Here is a 23,639-nt window from a genome sequence, read left to right as displayed (position 1 = left end):
ATGTACCACAACCAATGTAAATATATACTGTAAATGATTTATTGTTAGCTTTTAATGGGAGAATTGCTTATTTATATCTCCAAGCCAAATTTGCAGCTAATTTGAGTGAAAAAAAATAGGATTTTTAAAAACACAATTTATATGTTGTAGGCATTATTTTTTTTGGTGAGGAGGGAAATCATTTCTAGCCTGAGCTAAAATAGGTTTTAAACAGAGAGGTAAAGCCTCGAGCAGCTGTGTGACGAGATGCTCTGACTCCAGCTCTGGTCCTGATGATGAACCAACTGCATTCAAGCTTTTGCCAGTGACCTTAAAAACGTCACTGAAAAAGGGTCGGATTTTATGACAGGCCGGGTCGGATGATGACTTTTGTTAGTGTAAAATATGTTGGGTCTTTTTTTTTTTTTTTTTTGTATTTTAAAGTGTGCTCATGCTCTGATTTTTCTCTGTGTTTTCTATCTGAAATCTAAAATTCCCGGTTTGGTGACAGAAAAAGCCTTTGACATTGCGGAAGCAGCTAGATTTGGGGGATTGGTCTGGAGCTGCGGAATCAAGTTAGACACGTATAACCGGATAATTCTAGGAAGTAAGACACGTTTAGCTTACAAAATCAACCGACATGAATTCCTTGAAAGCCCCTGCAGGGCATTCGTCAAACGGGAGGGTTTACTTTGAAAGTTCGAACCGGAAGTGTGGTTTTTGCTCCAGAAACAGCAGCAGTCAGACGTGTGGTGTCACTGTCGGAAAACACGGGGGTACAAACAAGACTACGGTCCTTAACAGCTGAGCTAAATCCGGGAGAAAGGAGGCGAAACGACGCCGGTGCATGCTGCTCGGTCCCCGCCTGTCCGGTGACATGGATGCCCGACGCGGGCTGTAGACATCCTGCGGCGGGACTGACGGTGAGAGCTCAGCCGCTTGGTCCCGCTTCTCCACACGCCTGCTCGTTCTTCGTTTGTCTCTCCTGCTGGAACAGGTGTATGCCAACGGCCGAGGAGGACACGTTTGTCCGGGTACGAGCGAAATATGTGCGACAGTTGTCTCTTGTCGGGCGCTGCTGCTTGCTTAAAAACTAAGTTTAAAGTTGACGGTAGACGTGGACACCGTGACATGCAGCCACTAGCAAGGGATTTCGGCCACGGTCCGGGCGGCTGAACTAAAATATTTATGGTCAAGATGGTACAGATAGGGTCCCAGGCTGCCCCGGCCAGAACCCCAGAGTAAATATTAGTTTAGGCCTGTGTGTGTAAGTAACGCTGCGGTGGCAAAAGCCTCGTCCCATCCTCCCCTCCTCCTCCTCCTCCTCCTCCTGTCAGGCGGATGTTGTCTGTCAGACCCCGTGTGAGGAGGGCTCATGGAGCCCCCGACATCATGGCACGCCTCTGCTACACAGCCTACGCCGTCACTATTACTACTGAGGCGCCCCCCCCCCCCCCCTTCCAGTCCTGCTAAGGTCAGGACAGGGACAGGCCATCTTCAGTCCGCCTTTTCAATGTGGGTAGAGAAGGTTTTACCTGCGTTACGGGGCTGACACAAACCCCATGTATCCACAGTATACACTGACTGACCAGGAAACGCAAAAAAAAAAACCCCATGTGCACTGTAATGCAGTTCAGTACCACGGTTTTGTCATAGATACTGCCTGTGAAACTCAGGACCACAGCCTCAAATCACGGAAAACTGGGAAGAGATGCATTAGTGCTGCATTGTATTACATTGTGCAGATATTTCCATTCCTCTGGTCGCCACATGAGGATAAGGAAGCAAATGTAAGTTAAACGCCTGGTCGGAGCAGGATTTTTGAAGCAGTTGCAAATATTGACATAAGAACAATCTAATGGCTTTAAAGATTTTTTTATTTATTTATTTTTTTTTAACATTAACACATGGCATTAACAACCATTTTTGAATAGGGATCCATTCAATTTTATTATTACAGAATTCTGTCCATGGTATGTTCTGAGCGCGATGTTTCATAGTTGAAAAACAAATGTGTAAGTTCACTCTGGTAGACAGTTTCTGTAATGTAATGTAATGTAATGTAATCCATGTTACCTCCAGCGTATCTTTGTTCTTTTCACTTATCAGCTGACGCACAGTACTGTGCAGCAGTTTTAGGTACAAAAGTAAAGTCAGGATGTGTTCAAAAATAATGCCATGAATATATCTTATTTTTTAATTAACTTCATACAAAATGCAATGAACAGGAAAAAAAAAAGACCTGAATCACATCAATATTTGCCGTGACCACTCTTTGCCTTTAAAACAGCACCAAGTCTCCTCGGAACCCTTGTGCACAGTCTTTCATGGTACTTGGCAGGAAGGTCGTTCCAAGCATCTCGGAGAACTCACCACAGTTCCTCTGCTGATTTAGGATGTCTCTGTTTCTTCTGTCTCTTCATCCCAGACTGACTCCATGATGTTGAGATCAGGAGTCTGTGGGGTCCAGACCATCCTGTTGCGGGACCTCTCGTTCTTCTTGTGTCTCCAGAGGTTAGTTCTTTATGACCCTGTCTGTATGTTTGGGTTCGTTGCCCCGCTGAAGAATGAATTTGGCACCGATCAGATGCCTCCCTGATGGTACGGATAAGAATCTAAACATCTAAAGTGCTCAAAATACTGAGAGTGTGCTGCTGCTTATATATCTAAGATAAGCTAATATCAGATATGCCTAAACCATTAGGTTTAGGCAATTTAAGACGACAAAGTTTAATCACAACCCCAACCGCAATTTAACACTTTTCCTTGTTCAGAAGTTTTTAAATGCCTTTGCGCCCTTAAGGAAATCACCAAATAGACGTTAAAGTTCAGCCACCATTTAATTTGCCATTATATCACTCAGTACAAGCTAGTGGTTGCAGGGGTTACGTGTATTAAAAGTTTATTTTGAAAAGGTATTCCAACACTTTCAAATAGGTGTATTTAAATTTTAGGGAACACAGTGTATTACTTTGTCACATGAAGCTCAATTTAACATTTTACCTGTAAGTGTAATATGTTTTATGTGCTTTAATATGTATCTGTAGGTGCAACAAAGCTTCAAATATGTACACACAACACCACTGAGTCACCCATAAAGTTTCCCTGTGCAGAGTCCACAAGAACCTTGTTTTTCAGGCTTCTTTGTGTCTGTTTTCTTTTCAGCCGCCCCAGGCACGTTAGTATAAAGTGCAGATGAAAAAGGGGGTGTTCTGTATTGGCTCCTCTATTCAAATGTCAGCGCGACAATTTAATTAACGTATCCCAGAGGTGAGAAGCGGAGACCCTGGAAGCTTGTGGCTTCTATACTTGCAGCTAAATTTCCATGGTGTAGGTTTCAGGTTCATATTAAAAGTCTCTCATTTTGACGGGCAATCTGTTAAAAGCTTGTGAAAAATGTGAGGTATTTTGTGCGTCACAGTGGTACTAGACAGAGTTTAGGACGGCGTTTCAGTCCTCAGGATGCGAGTCGTTTGATAAAAGAGTGAAAGGTCAGAGAGGAGAGGCAGTGTGTGAGCACACTGAGGTGTTGACAGCATAAAAGATGAAGCGAGGAGAAAGGAGTGAGAGTCTGTCCTTTAACAGCCTGCCGGAAGGAGCCCTATCAAATTGACCTGGGTCACACTAAGCGCATACAGACCAAAATAACCTGTGGACGGTAGCGCAGCAGTGAATTTCTCATTGCAGTTACGAGTCTGCTGGAAACGGTTGTGTGTCATGTATGTAGACACTTCGTTCCTCCATTCCAGCTTATTAACAAGTTGATTAGTCTTGTGCTATTTAAGCAGTTGGCATGCAAATAGCCCACTGGCTGCTAACATTCAGCAGTAGTCTAATGTTGTGGCGTGTGGATAGAGGAACTGGGACTTGACAAACAAATACTTTGTCCTCCCGTTTTAGATAATTAGATGTTTTCAGAAATGTTTCTGGAAAAAAAATCTGAAAACATATAAAATCAGTTCTGCCCACCATATGAATAGGTTATTGTTGAGATTAATCAGTAAGTCAGTTAATCAAATAGCTGACCGACAGACAATCTAACAGTACCTGTTTCAACTGAATTTGGATTAAGACTTTCAGCCATTTATCGAGTATCACTTTAAATATCACATCACCTTGGGCACTCGGAAGCTGCGATTCGCATTTTTCACTAATTCGTTGACATTTGATGGAATGAATCCATTAATTGAAAGTGACAATGAAAATAATTGTTAGTTGCAGGCCAAGATTATTGGCATCTACAAGAAACACCAGCCCATATAACAAGATGTAAAGCGTGAATGGCAAAAACTCTGACCAAAAAAATAAATAAATAAACCCACGGTCACACTTTTTTAAGTGTAAGTCTAATAACGGTAAGGCCCCTCTCTGAGGTCCTGCCTGGATTTCATGCCAGCATGCCTTCCTGTCTGGGACCTGGCATCAGGAAGTGGGGTGCCTGCTTAATCAGGCAGAGGTAAACATGCCCTCCGAGGAAAAAGGAGGGAACATTCCTCAGACAGAGTGGGGAGTATGTGTCGGAGCCAACAAGAGAGCAAGGTTACGCACATGAAGTAGGTCCACAGATACAGACACACATGTCAAACCGAGAGAAAGAAAATGAATGAATAAGTTCTACTGTATGTGAGGGATTGAACAGAAGGAAAACGACTGAAAAAAAAAAAAAAGTTTGACTTATTTGCTTTTAGTGTTCTTTGAAGCCCTTTCAACAGCACACCACGCTGCAGCATCAAAAGAGCTGCTTTACTTTTTTGCTCAACGTGAAGTTTGTCTCATCACACAAGGCTGTCTTTCTGAAGCAGACAAGTCAAACACTGGTGGTGTGACATGCTGATCCCAGTTCAGCCTTGATGTTGACGACATCTGTTGGCTACTGATAACTGCCTAGAATTTCACAGGGATGGAGCGACGTGTGTTTGCACTTGTCTTTGTGTGTGTACATACCGGTATGTGTGTGTGTTGTTTGCAAAGGGAGGGGCACGTTTGGTTACACACTAGTACAGTATCTACAGAACCTGTGAATGTCTTAGTAGGCGCAGGTGTGTGCAAAGAAACTGTGGCACAGGGAAATCCTGAACAAGTACAGGGGGGGGTTCTGGGGTTGGGCGCTGCAGCAAGGACACTGCAGTGAATTACAAGCGCACATGTGACAGAGGAGGTGAAGTGTAGGTGACGATCTGTGCAGCCCTATAGTGCCAAGCTTTGTCCTTAAAATATTTAGCTGACGGTCATGTTTCTTTTTTTCCTCTTATGTCATCCTCCCTTCCTGCTCTTTAATACTCCCATTCCACTTCTATCATGGACTGTCCTCCCCTCCTCCTCTTTCTAAAACTTCCTGTTCTACTCCCAAATGCCCAAATTCAGAGGATGGGCCCAGTGTCCCGCTGCCTGAGGAGATGTCTCTGGGTCGGCTCCTGCGGCGTGCCTCGTCCAAGGCCTCCGACCTCCTGACCTTTAACCCCGGGGCAGGGGGTTCATCGTTACGCTCGGGCCTGGATGGCGAGATCATCTTCTCCAAAAATAATGTTTGTGTGCACCCTGCGGAACCCCTGCCTGGCCTGGCTGAGCACCACCCAGGTTAGGCTGGACTGATGTTGATGAACTGTCTTTCCAACTGTTTTTTCTTTGTCAGAGCTGCTGAGTAGACGATTCAGGCCAAAAGGAACCGTTCTCCCTTAAGTTTAGTTGTTACTGAGACTAGTATTGAGGTTAGAAATGATTTGCGTAAGTTTCAAGCACAGTGAAAATGAGAAAATCCCTCACTAGCTTTCCACCGATGAGACATTAAAAAAGCAGTTAAATATACAAAAGAAACACGAGGCAAGATATAAGAAGACACAAATGAAAAGGATTTAAAATGAACGATATAAAATGGAAGATAAAATTTGACAGAGCAGGAGACTAAACATTGCAGTGCGGTGCAAGATACAAATAAGTATTCCCAAATTTAATTTGGTAAAAGGCACTTAGTTTAATATTAGGCCTCTTACCACAAATATACGATACAATTAGTTCTGTTACATTTTTACCAAAAACTGGTAAGATAGATTTCAAGCTTTCTTAAAGATAAGATGAAAAAAAGAGTCAAACACAGCATATTTACAGCTGTCAGCATCACTCAGGCTTTTATAGCAGTCACTTCTGCTACTATGTAACGCAACTGCAAACATGCAGTATTCCTCATTTTACTAAGGCTGCTGTAACGCAGAGTGAAACTATTTGGTGTACTTACCTTATTTATGCGTTTGAAGGATGTACGATTCGGGCCACGTGATTTTTAAAAATGTGAGTGTGACTGGTCTGTGTTGCTGGTTGACTTTTTTTTTTTTATCCTCACTGATATGAAAACTACAGGCATTTCTTTAATTTCTCATTTCTTATCTCCTGTGATTCTCCTTTTGTCTGGGTGTGTTGTAAAGTCGTTACTCACCAGTCAGGTTTCCCCTCTGTGTCGTCATCTCTTTCTGTACTTATATCCTCCTGGGTTTCATGTTTGTCTTACACTTGCAACTGCTCTGCTACGTATACAAAGTTTTGTCCTTTTTTTTCTCATGTTACCTGATTATTCTCAACATAATTACTCCTAACATAATCGTGGTTTGCGTTGCCCCCTGCAGGCTACCTGTGTGTGCACGTGGAGAAGGATGAGAGCCTGGGCACCACTCTGATTCTGACCTGGGTGCCCAATTCCCGCATCCAGAGGCAAGATGAGGAGGCGCTGCGCTACATCACCCCCGAGAGCTCCCCTGTACGCAGGAACGCACGCCGCCGCGGCCGACGGTGGGGAAATTAATCTCTCAAAATGTCTTGGATGCATTTCAATGGATCATTTTAAGTCCTAGATTTAGTTTAGAAGTTATATTGCAGACAGTTTGGACATGCTGGAGACATCTACCTCAGTGTTGCTTATGAGGCGATGACGATATTATCATTACTAATATACAGTAACAGTGATCTCTGTGTCTGTGGCTCTTTAGTATAAACTAAGTTTCAGTGATGCATGTACTAAAATAGTCTCACGGTAATAAGAAAGTCAAGTATTAGACCTTCCACTGACTTATATTGTCTTATCTTTGTAAAATTGTCCATATCAAGAGGATTCATCAGTGTGTGTTTCAGCAAGTTATTATATTGGAAATCAAGGCTATTTCTCTTAAAGATGAAAACGTATGTATGAAGAATACAGTATGAAACGCTCAGTTATGCTGAGATTTAAACATTTTTTGACAAAGTGTGTAGCCCTGTATCAGTATTATATTTGATACTGATGGCATTTCAAACCAACCGCCCCCTCCAGACCCCACTCCCGTCCACCAGCAGCCCAGGAGGAAGATGAGGATGAGGAGAGGAACATTACCAGCAGCACCTCCACGGATGGCCAGAGCCTGGTGGTAGAGGCTGCGGCGGATGCCTCCTCCCACCAGCAGCAGCTGCCCTCGAATGGGGAGGAGGGGGACGAGGGCTCCTGTGAGCTGTCGGACGATGTGAGCAGGGACAGCACCATGGGTTCTGACTCGGACACCTTCTCCTCCCCCTTCTGCTTGTCCCCTGTCAGCGAGGCCCTTTGTGAAAGTAGCGGCTCTGTCTTCCTGGATAATGAAACCAGGTCAGTGAGACGGTCGAAATGCGCTCCATCTATATTGTTATTAGCACACAGCAGAGAGAAGTTTATTCTTTGTTAATAAGTCAACAAAATACATACATAGAAAAAAAAATCAGATGAAATGATGATTTGAGTGTTTGGTTTTGGAGGTCTTCGCAGGGTTATCTTTTTAAACTAGTATTGAAAAGTCAGAGAGCTATTAAATTCTAACTAAACTTGTCTTATTTTCTGTTTTTATATAAAAGTACCAATTCAGTTCACATTCAGTGTGATTAGATCAGAGATTCAAAAGTGCCTTTATAATGGTTCATAGCAGCCGCATTGTTGCTTTTGTTGGCCTAAAATCAGTCAAATTTAAATATATTGGGTGGAAAACATGGAGTCAGTCATAACATGTAAGCTGCTATGAAAACTCCTCCCAAAACCCAAATACCTGAGACCATGACCTCTGCATGGTCTCAGTGTCCACAATGTCAGCTACTGCTCAGTCTGCAAAGATAAACCTATATGTAACTCTCCTCTAGTGAAGATTATACTGATGTTATGACTTGTGAGACTAAAAGCTTATTTTGGGTTACTTTGGAATTATAATATAAATCCTCGGCATGTGCTGTCAAGTCCTGGAGAAATTGTGTGCGTTTGTTTTTCAGTCAGTGGGCCGTCTGTGTGTTGTATTATTCCTGCAACTCCTACATTCCTACAATTATATTACAGATTTACTCAAAACGCCACAAAGACACGTCTCTCAGTTAATATGCTTCATATCTATAAGATGTCTAACTGGAATTTACCATACTGTAACATAAGTTATTAGTGTCCACATCACCCTAAGCCACATCACTCAGTGAAGACAGGACATGCATTTGCTTCCACTCTTTCAGACAGAAAATTGTCCGCTGTTTTTTTATCTGAGAAACTTTGAATGACATGCTGTGATAGCTTATTAAAGCACACTAACCCAGATGGTTATGTGATAGACAAGTTACATTGAACATTCAACACAAAAGTGTTGTACCCCTTACCCTAACTTGCCACAAGGTGGAGCCAAAAAGAAAAGAATTGATAGCATGAGGGATAGTTTACACTCTTAGGCCACACTGTGGCTCACTGCACTACAACTGAATGTGAAAAGCAGGTAGATGATTTCAGGAGGGGGTATGTAAAGTTATCAGACTCCGAAATGGGTTCACTTATTTAAAGAAGCTCTCAATCCAAGTGTTTTATAATGTCAAAGTCGGCCCAAAATAAGTCCCCAAATCCCACAAACCGAAAACCTCGGCGCTCCCAGAGGCTGTTCTCTAATCAAGGGAGCCATCTGGACAGTGACTGCCTCGCTGTCCGGACCTCACGGCCGCTTGACTTTATGATTCCCTCTGTGGTCGTTTCCTCACGCAGCTATTTGGCCTGACGTGTTGCCCAGAATGTGCGAGCCTGTGTCAGTGTGTGTCGAGGGGAGTGAGGGAGAGAGTCAGTGTGTGTTTAAGCCTTTTTAACCACTCTCAGACCCCGGCTTGCTGTAAGTGCAGTCAGTGTGTGACTTGGCAACGCTCTGTGCTTCACAGCCTCTAACCTTTTACTCTGTCCTTCTCTTCCACCTCTCCTCTGTGCCTCGCTCACTGTTAGTGAGTCTCTTCAGCTCTGGCGCTCATCTCCATCCTCTTCTTTGCCTGTTTTTCCCTTCTTCTCTTAGTTTCTCCCTCTGTCCCCCTATCTGTCCATTCCTTCCACTCTTCATTTTGCATTTTTTTCCTCCTGGTCACTCTCTCTCTGTTTTTCTCAATATTGTTTCTTTCGGTGTTGCCCACCTCTCAAATATCTTGCCCTCCTCCCCTTCCCTTCCTAAAGTCTGTGTGAAGCCCTTTGATTCCCAGTGCTCCCGGGGTTGTTGTGCTGGGCTGAATGTCAGCTCTCCGGATTAGAGGACTGAAGAGAGCGGAGCAGCAGCCAAAACCCTGGAACCCACTCAATCTCTCTTTCTCTCTCTCTTGCTTTAATTGACACTGTTAAGGGGCCAGGAACTGGAAACATGTCACTTGGAATCATTCAAAGAGAAAGAACCGCGTATGGGAGTGGGGGGGTGGGGGGTGGGGGGGTAGTGGAGCTTTGGGGCGGTGGGAGAGGGTGAAAAAGAGAAATCCACAGCAATCTCTGTCAAACTTCTTAACAAGTTTCTTTAAAGTCTAGCAGTAGTTTATTAAAACCTTTCTTGACTGTCAATGTGTGCTGCCTTCTTTATGGTTTTACTTGCAGAATTTTAATATCTGATTACGTCCCAGAACAACGGTTTTCAATCATTTTGGCTTGTTACATCTTTTAAAATGAAGCATTTTCGGCCTGTATTCACTCATCACCAGTCACATTCTGTATGTCTGCTGGTTGTAACCACAGTTTTTTTTTCCTTGTTGTACTTTCAGAGTTTTCATGTTTTATTGTTTTACAAGATTTAGTCAAAATACATTTAAAGACCTTTTAATATCTAAGTGAAAACTGATTTCTAGAAAGTGATCTAAACTAAATGTAGGTTTGAATCCACCTGTTTCTGAATGAAGCAAACCCCCACACATGTATCTTTAGATCCCTTTTGAGGGTCCTGATCCCTTCTAGAGGAGTTTCTAGAGGAGGCCTAATATGTAGAAGTCTTGAAAAAAAAATTTTTGACTTGAATGTGTCTTATTTTGATTCTGGGAATATTGGAATAACACATGATTAATACATTTCTCCAACTCCGAACTGTACTGACCCCTTTCCAGTGTGTTCCTGCAGAGCCCGCACCAACCCCCTTCACCCGAGCCCCCCCTCGTCTTCTCTGTTCTTCTATAAGGATTAACTGAAGGGCCTGGGAGTCCCTGGAGGCCTTTAGCACTTGGTCCTGGTTCTCAGGGTGACCTGGCAGCTCCTTCCCCTGGGATAAAGCCCCCTGTATGTGGAGAGAGGTGTTACGAAGGGCCTCAGGGCAGTTTGATCTCACCTTGGCCTGGTGGGACATGCCGGTTACAGGGGCCTGGCTCCATCAGAACAGCTTGTTTACAAAATGTACTCTGTGTACAGTTTATGGTTTGGCTGCTGCCTACATTTGCTGCCTACAGTACATGAATAGAATCAGGCACCGACAGACGTTGTTAATCATTCATTGAGTTTCTGCTTGACTGCACCACGGCGGGTGTTCCGTGCTTAAATGCCAAGAATCATGTGCTTTCTCACTGTTTTCCATGGTTTTTGCACTTTTATTTCAATGCAGAGAAATATGCAGAAACGTTTTTGCATATGTACTTAAAGCAAGGGAGAAAAATGAAGGAAACATCTGCTGTAAATGGGCTCATAAGCCTTTTAAACGCCTCAAGCTTGACAGTCATTGGAGTTATGAAAAAGCGAGTACAGTAGTCCTTTAAAAGAGCTCCCTGTGCCTCTCTCCCAGTCTCCTTGTATTCCACAGTCTGGTTTGTGGCCTGATACATGAGACAGAGAGCAGTAAATCACCAGATAGCAGAGGAAACTGTGCAGCTTGGATTGATCAGCCGTGTTATTTTCCCATCTGCTAACAGGGAAATGATTAGCTAGACATGATTGATTCAGGGTGTAATAGATTAGACCTGTCCTGCCTCCCTTGTCCTTCCAAAGTGCCAACGTGCCACTTGTGTTCACCTGTAAAACTGTTGAAGTGAGTGAAAAGATGTGCAATGTTACAAAAGGATAGTGTTAAATTCACACATTTATTCAAACCAGGAGAAACAGTATTTGTAGGATTCTTTTTTACATTAGAGATTAAATAAACTAAATTTTCTAATTGAATTACTGCTGGTTTTATTTTTTTTAATTAAATTATACATGTAATTCATAGAGAGTTCTACACAGACAACTTCACTTGGATGTCTAGTTCTCAAATTTCAGCGGGTTTAACACATTTCTGTGTTTGTCTGTTTCTCAGCCTTAGCATATTTTCAGACGTGTTTAAGAATGCATTATGGTAATTAGCTATGGTCCGTTCACGTGTGTGTGTGTGTGTGTATGTCTGAGAAGAGAGAAAGATTAAACGTGCCAGCCAGAGCTTGTGTGTGTTTGCTGTGATGCAGGGTGGGTTTTTATGTTGGCTGTATATACAGTTTTGTCCGTTTTCTGTGTTGTTGCATATGTGTGCGTGTGTTTTTTGTGTTTTTGTGGTTTTTTTGTTTTTTGTTGTTTTTTGTACATATATGCATATTGTGTGTGTGTGTGTGTGTGTGTGTCTGCTCCTGCAGCAGAGGAACCCTCGGCTCAGGTTTCAGTGCCGGGAACAACATGCTGGCCATGGGGGAATGACAGGGGAAATTGGACAGCAGACAGTGTGATTTGTGTGTGTACAGATTTCTCTGTGTGTGTGTGTGTGTGTGTGTGTGTGTGTGTGTGTCTGTGTGTGTGTGTGTCCTCAGAAGCCTCCATGCATTCCTCCCATTCTCAGCCGCTTGGCGGAACCATATTGAGACACAAAACAACAGGGCAGAACCCGCCTGGGGATAAGCCTATATGTCGGCACAATTAACTGGCTATACACAGCTGGCCTCTGTCTTTGTAATATTTATTATTAATGTCCCACATAGAAGAATGGATCTGTATCTGAATGTGAGGCACAAAAAGGAGAGATTTTTGTGCACAAGGGAAAACAACATGTGATGTTCCACTCCTTTGATTTCAGGGAAAACATGACTCGGTTCCCTTTAGCAAAATTAAACTCCCAAAAAATAACCTCTGATATTCTAATTCATATAAACTCATGCTTTTTTTTTTTTCTTCTCTCTCTCTCTCTCTCCATTGCCAGGGAGCTGTGCGAAGAGTCCATGAACCACTCAGCCAGCTCCGCCTCCAGCTTGGACAGTCACGCCCCTTCCGAGAGCAGCGCCCAGTCGCAGGGCGCGAGATGGGAGGAGCAGCAGAAGGTGTTGGCTCTGGAGCAGTTGTGCGGAGTTTTCAGGGTGGACCTGGGTCACATGAGGTCGTTGAGACTCTTCTTCAGGTCAGCTGGGTGTGCAAAAGTTCACATGGAGGTCATGAGGGGTCACCTCATAGTGCTACTGTGCAATGTATCACTCTGTGTTGAAGGTTTTAGGACTGCGTTGGGTTTGTTTTATGATAATTGGAAAATCGGTTGAGGATATTATTAGAGAGTAAGAAAAAAAATGGTTTAATAATCCCTGTACTTTGTGTCTTTTACTACTACAACAAGTGCCTTCAAAAGGGGTTTTTTGGGTGTCATATTCTTGTTTTTCTCATTCTTCATTGTGTTGCTGCAGTGATGAGGCATGTACCAGTGGCCAGCTGGTGATAGCTAGCAGAGAGAGCCAATATAAGATCCTCCACTTCCATCATGCTGGCCTGGACAAGCTGGCTGAGGTCTTCCAACAGTGGAAATGCTGCAGGGAAACACAGCTTAAAGACCAGGTCAAGTTACAATCCAAAATCCTGTTTGGCATCTAGTTTTATTGGGAATTTTTCAGCCTGTCTTTCCCCATTTTTTGTTCAGATTTTGTTTCTGTGCCTGCATTATTTGCCCAATTGATTTTTATTTATTTATTTATTTTTCTTTTTTCAAGTCTGTTGTCCCTCTCTCCTTCAGGTGTCAGATGAGAAATCCTGCATGCAGTTTTCCATCCAGAGGCCCACTTTACCGTCAGCGGAAGCCCACCCAGAGGAGAGGCTTTATCGGCGGCTGGATGTCACCTCCTGGCTGCGTCATCTCAACCACACTGGGCAGGTAGAGGAGGAGTATAAGCTACGCAAGGTATGTCTATGGGTATGTGTGTGTTAGTGTGTGTTAGTGTGTGTGTGTGTTCGCACGTGCATGCGTTTACAATGCTGTGGATCAGTTAAAAAAAAATTTATAAGTCAACCCACACATCAGTTTGTCCTGCTGCTATCCATACAGTCAAGTGTCACATTTTCTTGCATTTTTTTTCTCAATCACACATTCTGAAAGTCAACCCCCCACAGTGTGTAACTTTAAGTTTCAATCAGCACCCTCCCCTCTGTAAATAATGAGAGGGTTGTTCAGGGCCAGTGTCCCCCTGTGAGTCATTTGAGTTCTCTGGGATTGACTCAGTTGAAGGCCGCCATCTTACTGAAATGACTCACTGGAAGTTAGACTGTGACCTCAGTAAATACACCAGTGCAGAAACAGAGCTGTACTGTTTTTACTGGACATGCAAATTAAATGTTTTTTTTTTTTTTTTTTAGGAGTTTTTGGTTGTGCAGTATTTTTACAACACTCATGAAATAATACATCTACTGTACTTTGGTAAGGTAATAGCTCAGTGCATAAGGTACCAACTACACCACTATGTGGATGTCCTGTTTGCATACGGTATGATAGGTTCTCACACTTATCTATAATAAGTGATCCCTAGCTGTGTGCCCCGTTTGCCCTCTGAACGTTTGAGACTGCTCCCTTTGTGCTCACCGCACTTTCTTCACCTCCCACTCTTCACCAGGCCATCTTCTTCGGTGGCATTGACCCATCTATCCGTGGCGAGGTGTGGCCCTTCCTGCTCCACTACTACAGCTACGACTCCACTTCTCAGGAGAGGGAGGCCTGGAGACTGCAGAAACGCACCCACTATCATGATATCCAGCAGAGGAGGTAGAGGACATGGAGAAAGAAATATATGTGTGTGTGACAAAGCAAGAAGTTATTCCGAGGTCTATTTTACATCATGGAAAGCAGTTCATTTTAAAAAGTCTGACCCAGTACTGACACAGCAGTATTCCTGACACAGTGAAACGGCAGATAAACTGTCACATGGCTGCAGTGTGGGCTGCCAAATGCTCAGTCAGTCAAACATTAAACCATATGCGAGTCCATCGTGGCTTTTCATCACAGGAGTTGAGCAATCAATAGGCACAGTCACGGAAGTGTTAAAGGGAGGTGCCGGGTGTGAAATAAAAGGTCTCTGGAGAAAAAACACGTCCGAGCTTATCAGATCATACTCTCTCATCAAACACAGCTCTGGTACGCACGGACAAGCACATGCACACTCGTCACACACAGAAGCACATCCATGAGTCTTTAGTTATCTCCACCCCACCATCAAAAGGTTGAGTGTGCACATATTTCTACACGCTGCGCTGCTTTGTCTGTAATGAATATGATAATTGGACAGGTTTCATCTGTTTGGCCTATTAACATTTTGAGTACATCAGAGGGCCTTATTGAAGTCAGGTAATTAGAGCCATTGTTCTGACTCTGGTATGGATTAGTTTAAAGACCATTTGACTAGAGCAGCCTCCAGGGCCACTGTTTGATCATTAGGAGCAAGGATACATGTCTGTGGTTTTTCTCATTGTCTCCTAAGCTTCTGTACTTCCCTTAGCTGTGGTAATTGAGCAGCTGGAAATGGAAGCAGAAGAATATTTAATATTTAGGATATTGTCAAAGTGGAAAAAACTGCTACAAAATCACTGAATGACAGCCTTTAGATGAGATCGTATTTCAAGAGCTATATTTTTGGTTTAGATTTTTGCAAGAAAACAGGAAGTTCACTTCATATTGTCAGTGATGTGCTGTTTGTTCATAAATACACCTTCAAATATGTTCAGACCAGAGCTCCAACTGCTAGTTTTTTTTTTAATATTCAATTTGAAAAATGTACCTCACAGTCTCAAGATGTCCAAGATGACATCTTCAGATGTCTTGTTTTGTCCAACCAAAAGCCCAAAAGCCAAAGATTTTCAGAATGTAGTTATTAAACAGACAGAAAGTAGCAAATCCTCACATTTGAGCTGTTGGACTTTTTACTTGAATAATGCCCCAAACCATAAACCAAGTATCAAAATAATGGCTGATGAATCTCCTGCCAATACACTAATTGCTTAATTGTTTCAGGTTTAGTTCAGACTGTGCATCTTGTCATTTCGATTTTGTATTATTGAGCCTGGATGGAAGCATGAATGGGATCATTTTTAAACTCAAGTTGAAACAGCTTTTAAAAAGGGATCAGTCGTGTGGATGATCTGGTGCTTGTTACTGAGTTTTATGTCAGTTTTATTAGACTGTATTGTTTTCATTGTTTTTTGTGCCGTTTTGTCTGTATTTCCTTGTTGATTTTTGTGTTTTTTAAAAGCCCGGCGAGGGACGAACACCACAAACAAGCTTAGGCTACTAATGCTGTGGTATGAGGTATTGGTCCATGCTACCGTATATACATGTCCCTAAAATAATAAACATCAAATAGAATGAATAAAATAAACTTAGTACAGCGCAGTGGTAGTTTCTAAAAGAAGATGTTACTATTTAATTTAAACGCAGCTATAAATTATTGCTTAACCCAACTAGTCTCAGAAATATAAAGTGTGGAAAACATGTACTGAACTCCTGACTAGCATCCTCCAGAGAGAGAAGGAAGGAAAGGTGGCCGGGGAGCGTCCAACGACACAAACACACGGCACTGAAACTGAACTGTTGCGTGGCGTTGCATCAGGTGTGCGCTCATTATTCCTGGTGGGGCCACATGGAAAACAAACAGTGTTAATTAAATCCCCTCTGCTTGCTAGGATTCGAGTACATTAGTGCCATACATTCTGCCATTGCTAATATAGTTCCTAACAGTTTGAGGGATGGTTGGGGGTTTTATGGTTGTGGTATTTTCCTCGCCAGAGCGCTTGATGGTGAAATACCCCTTCAGTCCACTGCTTGCCTACACACATATTGTTTAGTCCATTTGTTGCAAAGTTTTCGTTTTTTTTACACCAGAGTAACATTTAAGGTAAAGATTATTTGATAATATTTTTTTTATTTATTTAACTTTATCCTAATTACCAGGTGTTTCCTTAGAGATTGTTCAGTAAAAACTTTATTAAACTCACTTGCTCTTATTTCTTTAATATATCATAACTGAGCCCGTTAACTTTGGAACCTATTCAGGAAAACAACTGCAGGATTCGTTTTTTTTTTGTTGCTTTTTTTCATGTATCTAACTTTTCATTTCTGCCTGGTGTTTGTGTGTTTCTTCAGACTGTCCATGAGCCCAGAGGAGCACAGTGAGTTCTGGAGGAAGGTCCAGTTCACAGTGGATAAAGATGTGGTGAGAACAGACCGCAGCAACCACTTCTTCAGAGGAGAAAATAACCCCAATGTGGAGATCATGAGGTTAGACCCACGTCTCTTCATTTCCCCCTGCTTTCTCTTTTTTTTTTTTCCACTCGTGACTCTGTCTCTGTCTCTTTCACCCTTCTCCATCTGTCACCTTCTCTCAAGCCATCCTTATCATTCCCATTCCTCAGCCCAATGCTCAGGCGTACCTATTCATTTCATATTCTGAACTCTGGGGGAGCTGCAAATGAGTTTCATGCTTTATTGACTCTGACTAAGCCCTCTGAGCACTTTTGATGCATACTCAGAGCTAATGGCTTTCTAAACGAGGAGCAAGAGGATTTAAATAGCATATTAGTTTAGTGACTCTCATCGAGGCTCCTAGTATTTGTCTAGGTATTATGTCTTATGCTGTGTCTGGGGTGGGGTGATACCAGCGGTGCACACGTCCAATGTAGAGCAATTACCTCATGCTTCCTCTGTTATCTCACATCTATTGTACTGATACTAATATCTCTGGGTCATTCAGCCCAAGCAGTCATTTGAACGGAGGATACTTGCATCTTCTTATCATTTCTATCTTTAATTTTCCAAACACAAAACCAATGCAAAGTCTGCTACCTCAAATGTTCTTCCTCTTAGTTTTTCCAAATAACATCTGTTTTCTTCTTTGGTAATACTGCACTAAAACAATAAAAACACCCTCAGGGTTTTCCCTTTGTTTATACAATACTTACTAATGCATCGAGGACTGCCAGGGAAGTTTTCTTCCAAGTAGTATCTGTATACAAAAAAGGAGAAGAAAAAAATCATGAAAGATCATTCATTATCTCCATGGTTACCAGAGGAGTTGGCATAGCAATCGCCAAGCAGGGCTTGTCGTGTTTTTCTGGGCATTACCAGCAATACTGAAACACATGTTGAGTCATTGGGTGGGACCATACGTTTCAGTGGTCTGGCTGAACTGTGGGGTCGTGAACATTTCTAAATGTTCCATAAAATGTTTATGATACTGCATTGTCCCATCATATCACAAGTTTTTGCTGCTGAGATGTTAGGTCAGCACTAAGATGTCCCTGGCTGTCCTTGCCCCAGGCGGATTCTGCTCAACTATGCAGTGTTTAATCCCGACATGGGCTACTGCCAGGGCATGTCTGACCTGGTGGCCCCCCTGCTCACTGAGATCCAGGATGAAAGCGACACCTTCTGGTGCTTTGTCGGCCTCATGGAGAACACCATCTTCATCAGCTCACCGCGAGATGAGGACATGGAGAGGCAGCTGGTAGGATGTTTCTGGTTGCGTGTCTTTGATTTTGGCAGATGTCAAAGGTTGTATCATAGACGTGGAATAAAGCTGGAATTATGCTGATGCGGCGATACGCATAAAGGTGCCAGTATACTCCATCAGAAGCACATGTCTTCTCATTGTTCTGTCTGTTTATGTTAATTTGATTTTAATTTCACGCTTCTTTAACAGATACTGTGGTTTATTTACACTTTCACTGGGGTGAAACCGGTTTCCGTTTCTGGAGTTCTTCCTATTGGACACATACTGCACATTATACCCCAAGTCCTTACATATAAAGGAAACACACACATATAAAAGAAAAACACACGCAGACATGTCTGAATGAAATCTTTGTACGTTCACTTATGTGCAGCACGGAGAAGCATAATTCCAGGCTAGGAATACAAAAAAGATCACTGGAAAACGCTTGATTGTGTTTGTGATCATGGTGTGCACCCTCTCTGACCTGCCTGCAGATGTACCTACGGGAGCTACTGCGTCTAATGCTGCCCCACTTCCACCAGCACCTGACCAGGCTTGGGGAGGACGGCCTCCAGCTGCTCTTCTGCCATCGCTGGATCCTGCTCTGCTTCAAACGAGAGTTCCCCGACACCGAGGCTCTGCGCATGTGGGAGGCCTGCTGGGCTCACTACCAGGTCAGGCCAAAGTCTCCACGGCTCCTTTGCATACACCAGTTTGTAAAAAAAAAAAAAAAAAAAATTTTTGCATATAGGAGTGCACGTGGGCATTTGGCAGTGTTCGGTCTCACTACAGTACAAAGAATTTGAGGATTTTTCAAGACACATTCAAGAATGAATCAAACAGAAAGTCTGTGTTACTCCTTTAAAGCCTGTCACCACAGACTACTGTAATCCTGCTAAATGCCTTTAAAATGTCATATTACTTCTTCACAGTCTTGAAGGCGTTTAAGGGTTTAATTCAGCAGTGATTAGATTAGATTTAACATTCATAAAATCCCACATTCCAATCAAATCCAGTCTAATTTTATTAATTTCAGTCCTTTATAGGAGCATAGTAGCTTTTCAAATGCAGACTGTTAAATTAATCACATATACTGTGGTTTACACTGTAGGCCAGTTTGGTTGACTTTTCAACCTTAAATTGATGCAGTGCATGTTTCTTCCACCCCCACTCTCTTGTATGAGGCTCCACTCAACTTGTATCTGCCAGGACACAGAGCTTAACACCTCTCCTTGCTGAGGCGGGGTCGAATATCAGTCTCTCTGCTTCATGCCATCTGTTCAGACTCTCTGCTGGATGTTGTGATCTTCAGCTACAGGTGGTGACAGAAGAGATAGCAGAGTGAAACCTCAGTTTAGACAGTTGACTGTCACATCAGATCAGCGGATTTTTCTGTGAACGGAAGGAATCGATTAATATTGGGTCAAAATAGATAGTTCTTGATGTGGTTACATTTAGACTAGCCGACCCTTAGTTTTAGTGTTGATAGGTGCATTTTGGAATGCAGTTCAAAATGTCAGCTTCTTTTCGATAAAATTCATGCTTCTATACTAAAAGGAGAGGTGAAATATATATATAACTCTGGGTACATTACCAGTGATGAAAGGTTAACAGCGCAGAGATCTTTTAGCAAGACACGAGGGCAGATATTTAAGAGCTGATGAGATGAATTAATCTTCTAGACAATGGGAGGGCCCTGCAGGTTATTTAAATCTATGTGTATTCAAATAAATTCAAAGTATAAACAGAAGTACTCTTGATTTTCATACAGAAACACATTATGAAGTCTTACTCAACCAAGTTTTACCTTTCCTTTTCAAACCAATCCCTTAATACACTCTCCATCTTTCATCTTACATTTTCAATTACTATGACTTCCTAATTTGTATTTTCCTTGAACTGGATTTCAATGTTAATTTGAATTTTGTTCATATCTATTTGCATCTCTGTTTACTCTGTGTAACCTTCCCATCGTTCCCTGCAGCAAGGGCATGACTAAATACAGAGATCTAAGACCATGTAGTCATGGGATTAAAGGCCCCAAAAAGCTGATAATATACCTGCATTTGTCTTCAAGTGCTGACCTCTTCACTACCCTTTTTCCTTCTCTTTTTATAGACGGACTATTTCCACCTGTTCCTGTGTGTGGCCATTATTGTTCTCTATGGAGAGGACGTGACAGAGCAGCAGCTCGCCACTGACCAAATGTTGCTCCACTTCAGCAACCTCTCCATGCACATGAACGGAGAACTGGTGCTACGCAAGGTATCACAGTATTTATTCTGCACCTCTGTAGACCATAAAGTACATGGGTATCCGTTCATCTCAAAACCTTAGAATAATCTGTGGTTTCTGATCATGCTCATGATAATTCCCCCACAGTCTGTCTCATTGCTATACATTTCATTCAAACCAGTTTTGTGTTTGCATCAAGTAGCCCTGACCAGCGCTGCAACAAAGCAGCTCTGATACACCGAAACCTGCCCAGAGAGGCCTTAAGGTGCTACATGGTATGCTTCCATGCCACGCAGAGGATTTTGTGATCTGCATCCCTGCTATGTGTCTGTGCCTGCTTCCTCATGTTTATGGATGCTGTGCTAGTGCTGCTGCAACCACAGGCAGTGAGTTCATGTTAGCATGCAGAGCGCGTAACTCCTTTTGATGTTGCCTGAGATTTTGCATTCAGCGTTTCAAGAGCAGGTGGGGCGGCTTCTTAGCTTTAGGTAACACAACGCTGACCTTGACAGTGTTTTGTTTTCTTTTAGCTGGAAGTCAAGGCTTTTGATGTATTTCAATGTTTTAATCCACTAAGTCTGATATCTGCAGTTTACTGTTTTGTATTCACTTGTTTCTTGTCAGTGCGAAGCTCCTTTCACTCTTCTACATTTAGCTGTTTTAGTTCATCCTTCCACTTTCGTCCTGCTCTCCCAGGCCCGCAGCCTTCTCTACCAGTTCCGCCTCCTACCCAGGATCCCATGCAGCCTACACGACCTTTGTAAACTGTGTGGCCCAGGGATGTGGGACAGCCGCTACATCCCCACTGTGGAGTGTTCGGGTGAACACCCAGACTCGCAGAGCTGCCCCTATGGAGGCACTTCCACCCCTCAGCCCTCCTCGCCCTCCCTGTCATCTACACCCTCACCTTCACCCAACCTCACCCCCACGCTTCCACCAGAGGGCAAGAAAGGAGCCAAAACCCGGGATATTTTCACCTTCCGGAAACAGTCCTGAGGTGGAGGTTATGGGGAGCATTTGCTGGTCTTGGTTCATGTTAGTAAAGCAAAGGGCTGGATCCAAATGCTGGATTCCTGAACCATTTGCTGCCCTCTGACTCCTTTCTCCACAGTTCCTGCTTATGGTTCCACTATCTTAATGAGGATTTTCGTCACTCGATCCTTTCATGTGGGGCATTGTGGAACACAGCCTTACCAGAATTATTACCAGAGTTATTTGCAATGTTCAGTGTCATATTTGCATTGAGTATGGTTTGCTGTTGGACAGGCTGGAGGTCAAGAAGCTGCTTTCCTCTTGGAGCAGAACAGACAATCACCAGCCACTATGTTGGTCTGGAGCTACTTTAGCCTCCCGTCTGCTGCTGGCTTGGCATACTTCCATGGGCTTTGTGGGCAGGGGTCACATCAGGGTCTGAGGCAACGGGCCTGAATTCTCTCTGACTCTGACCACGGGTCAAATAAAACTGGAGATTCATTCACAGGACTTGAACTAGAACTTTAAAAAATGTTCTTGTGTTCTCACAATGGAATACTTGTGTGAATATCAAATTATATGTGCATATCTCAAGTCTGAATGGGACGTTTTTAACATGAAATCCAAACCCTCGGTGTTGACAAAGGAAGGTAAACTCGGAAATAGGATTATACCGAATTACTGGTACATTTAAATTTTGTTTATTTTCATTTTCCAGCAGCTGAATGTTTGCGTTTATATCAGCAGTTACAAAATATTTAGAAATATTATATCCTTGCATGAACAATTCTTTCCATATAGAGGGGACAATATGGTTGTTTGAAAACACATGAGGCCCAAACAGAGGTAAGAATGTGTTTACATGACAAACACTCACATTGTGATAGGGCTCTGCATTTTTCTTCATCAGATTGTGGTGAGGAACATTCTCATAATTTCTTTCTGCCGTTTCCTGACAAACAGGAGGAAGCTAGCCATATGGTTCCTTTTGATAAAGTCAGACACCTGACGTTCATGTTACCTTTCGAGCAACAGGAGCTTCAGCCTTTACACATTAGCATGATAAGATATAGAACGAGTTGCCTGTCTGAGGATTTGGACGGATACAACAGCACTGTCTGCCAAAGACCAGCTTCGATCATGTTTTATCTTGACAGAAAAATTGATGGCTTTCTGTTTTACTTGTAGTTTTGTCTTCTGTGTTGAACGTTGTTTAGGTAGCGTTATGAAAAATCATGAACACAGTGTTAAGTTTTTTTGGGGTTTTTTTTGTTTTGTTTTGTTTTGTTTTGTTTTTTTCTTTTCCCTCCAGCGTTGTCGCCACTCTCATCTGAAAATGAATGACAAGGCACTATCAACACTAAGAATCAGTCCACATGAATGTATCTGTCTTTTTGCTTCTTCTCACTCAACTACAACAGCGTGAAACTCTTCGATGTAGGTATGGGTATGTGCGTGAAAGTCTGTATAAACTGGAGTGACCTCTAAGCATCTGGTAATGAGTTGAAGAACAGCTGTAGAAGGCCTTCCCTCGGACCAGTCTCTTTAATTATAGCAGCCATGAACGGGAGAAGCAGGGAGATTAAAGAAGAAAGAAAAAGATGGCCGTTTGGACTCCTCAGAGAAAGAAACACAAGACAGATGGAGAGGAAAGGGATGATTTAGGCTTCATACAATGATATATAGTGTTCTGCATCTTGCCTCTGTGATTTGCAAGTCCCAGACGTAAAGATGGCACTCGGAGCCTTTCCCCCGAGAGCTTTTGAGTGATACTCCTGGGGGTGAAGACATCTTCAAATTGGTGCTAAAATGTAACATTAAGACCTTCAATCATCCTCTCTCCACCCCCTCCCTCTTGCTCTCTCTCTCACTCTTTTGGTCTCTTTTGCTTTCACTCAGCAAGCAGTCTCTGCAAATGACATTCATAACTGCTCCTTTTCCCTATTACTTATCACGTGCAGCTGCTCGCTGGAGATGCCCACAGAGTTTAGAAGATTGGGTGGCTGCGTTGAAATGTGCTAAGTCAGAGATGCACAATGGGATAATCAAACTCTCTCTCTCTCTCTCTCTCTGCGCGCGCGTGTGTGTGTGTGTGTATTTGTTGTTTGTTGTGAAAACCGGAAAACTTCTTATTGTGGTCAGGGGCGGTGTGTGGGGACCATTAATGGGACCTCCTATGTTTTAAATGGCTGTTTATTAAAAATTTAAGGGTTTATTTAGGGGTTAGTTAGTTTTTTAGTTAGGTTTAGGTTTAGGCCAGTGTGTCATCCATCCAATCCATCCCATCTGACTGTGTGTGTGTGTGTGTGTGTGTGTGTGTGTGTGTGTGTGTGTGTGTGTGTGTGTGTGTGTGTGTGTGTGTGTGTGTGTGTGTGTGTGTGTGTGTGTGTGTGTGTGTGTGTGTGTGTGTGTGTGTGTGTGTGTGTGTGTGTGTGTGCCTCTATGATCTCATGAATTTTATTAAGGTCTTCAAAGAAAAAACACTGTCTTCACAGGCACTGTAAGTCACAAGCCTAATTAATGAC

The 23,639-nt window shown here is 42.8% G+C and overlaps 1 protein-coding gene across 3 annotated transcripts; it reads left to right on the top strand.

Moving 5' to 3' along the window:
• Nucleotides 1-712: 712 nt before the first annotated feature.
• tbc1d16 (TBC1 domain family, member 16) lies at nt 713-23,172 on the top strand. 3 transcript variants are annotated; one of them, XM_040123783.1, is made up of 14 exons: nt 713-902; nt 2,408-2,493; nt 5,344-5,556; nt 6,597-6,759; nt 7,277-7,585; nt 12,375-12,569; nt 12,847-12,994; nt 13,170-13,334; nt 14,041-14,189; nt 16,560-16,694; nt 17,733-17,919; nt 18,402-18,581; nt 20,026-20,172; nt 20,839-23,172. In XM_040123783.1, the coding sequence occupies exons 3-14, from the start codon at nt 5,376-5,378 to the stop codon at nt 21,136-21,138; spliced, it is 2,259 nt and encodes a 752-aa protein (XP_039979717.1). In that variant the 5' UTR covers nt 713-902; nt 2,408-2,493; nt 5,344-5,375; the 3' UTR covers nt 21,139-23,172. The 3 variants fall into 3 exon arrangements, with proteins under 3 accessions (XP_039979717.1, XP_039979716.1, XP_039979718.1); XM_040123782.1 differs by having other exon boundaries at nt 713-1,013; XM_040123784.1 differs by lacking the exons at nt 713-902; nt 2,408-2,493; nt 5,344-5,556; ... (1 more) ...; nt 7,277-7,585; nt 12,375-12,569 and adding an exon at nt 12,603-12,720.
• Nucleotides 23,173-23,639: the final 467 nt, after the last annotated feature.

Source organism: Xiphias gladius, chromosome 3, assembly GCF_016859285.1.
Source record: "Xiphias gladius isolate SHS-SW01 ecotype Sanya breed wild chromosome 3, ASM1685928v1, whole genome shotgun sequence".
NCBI classification, from domain to species: Eukaryota; Metazoa; Chordata; class Actinopteri; order Istiophoriformes; family Xiphiidae; genus Xiphias; species Xiphias gladius.
Note: the sequence above shows the minus strand (reverse complement) of the source record. Positions and strands in the feature narration are given on the sequence as shown.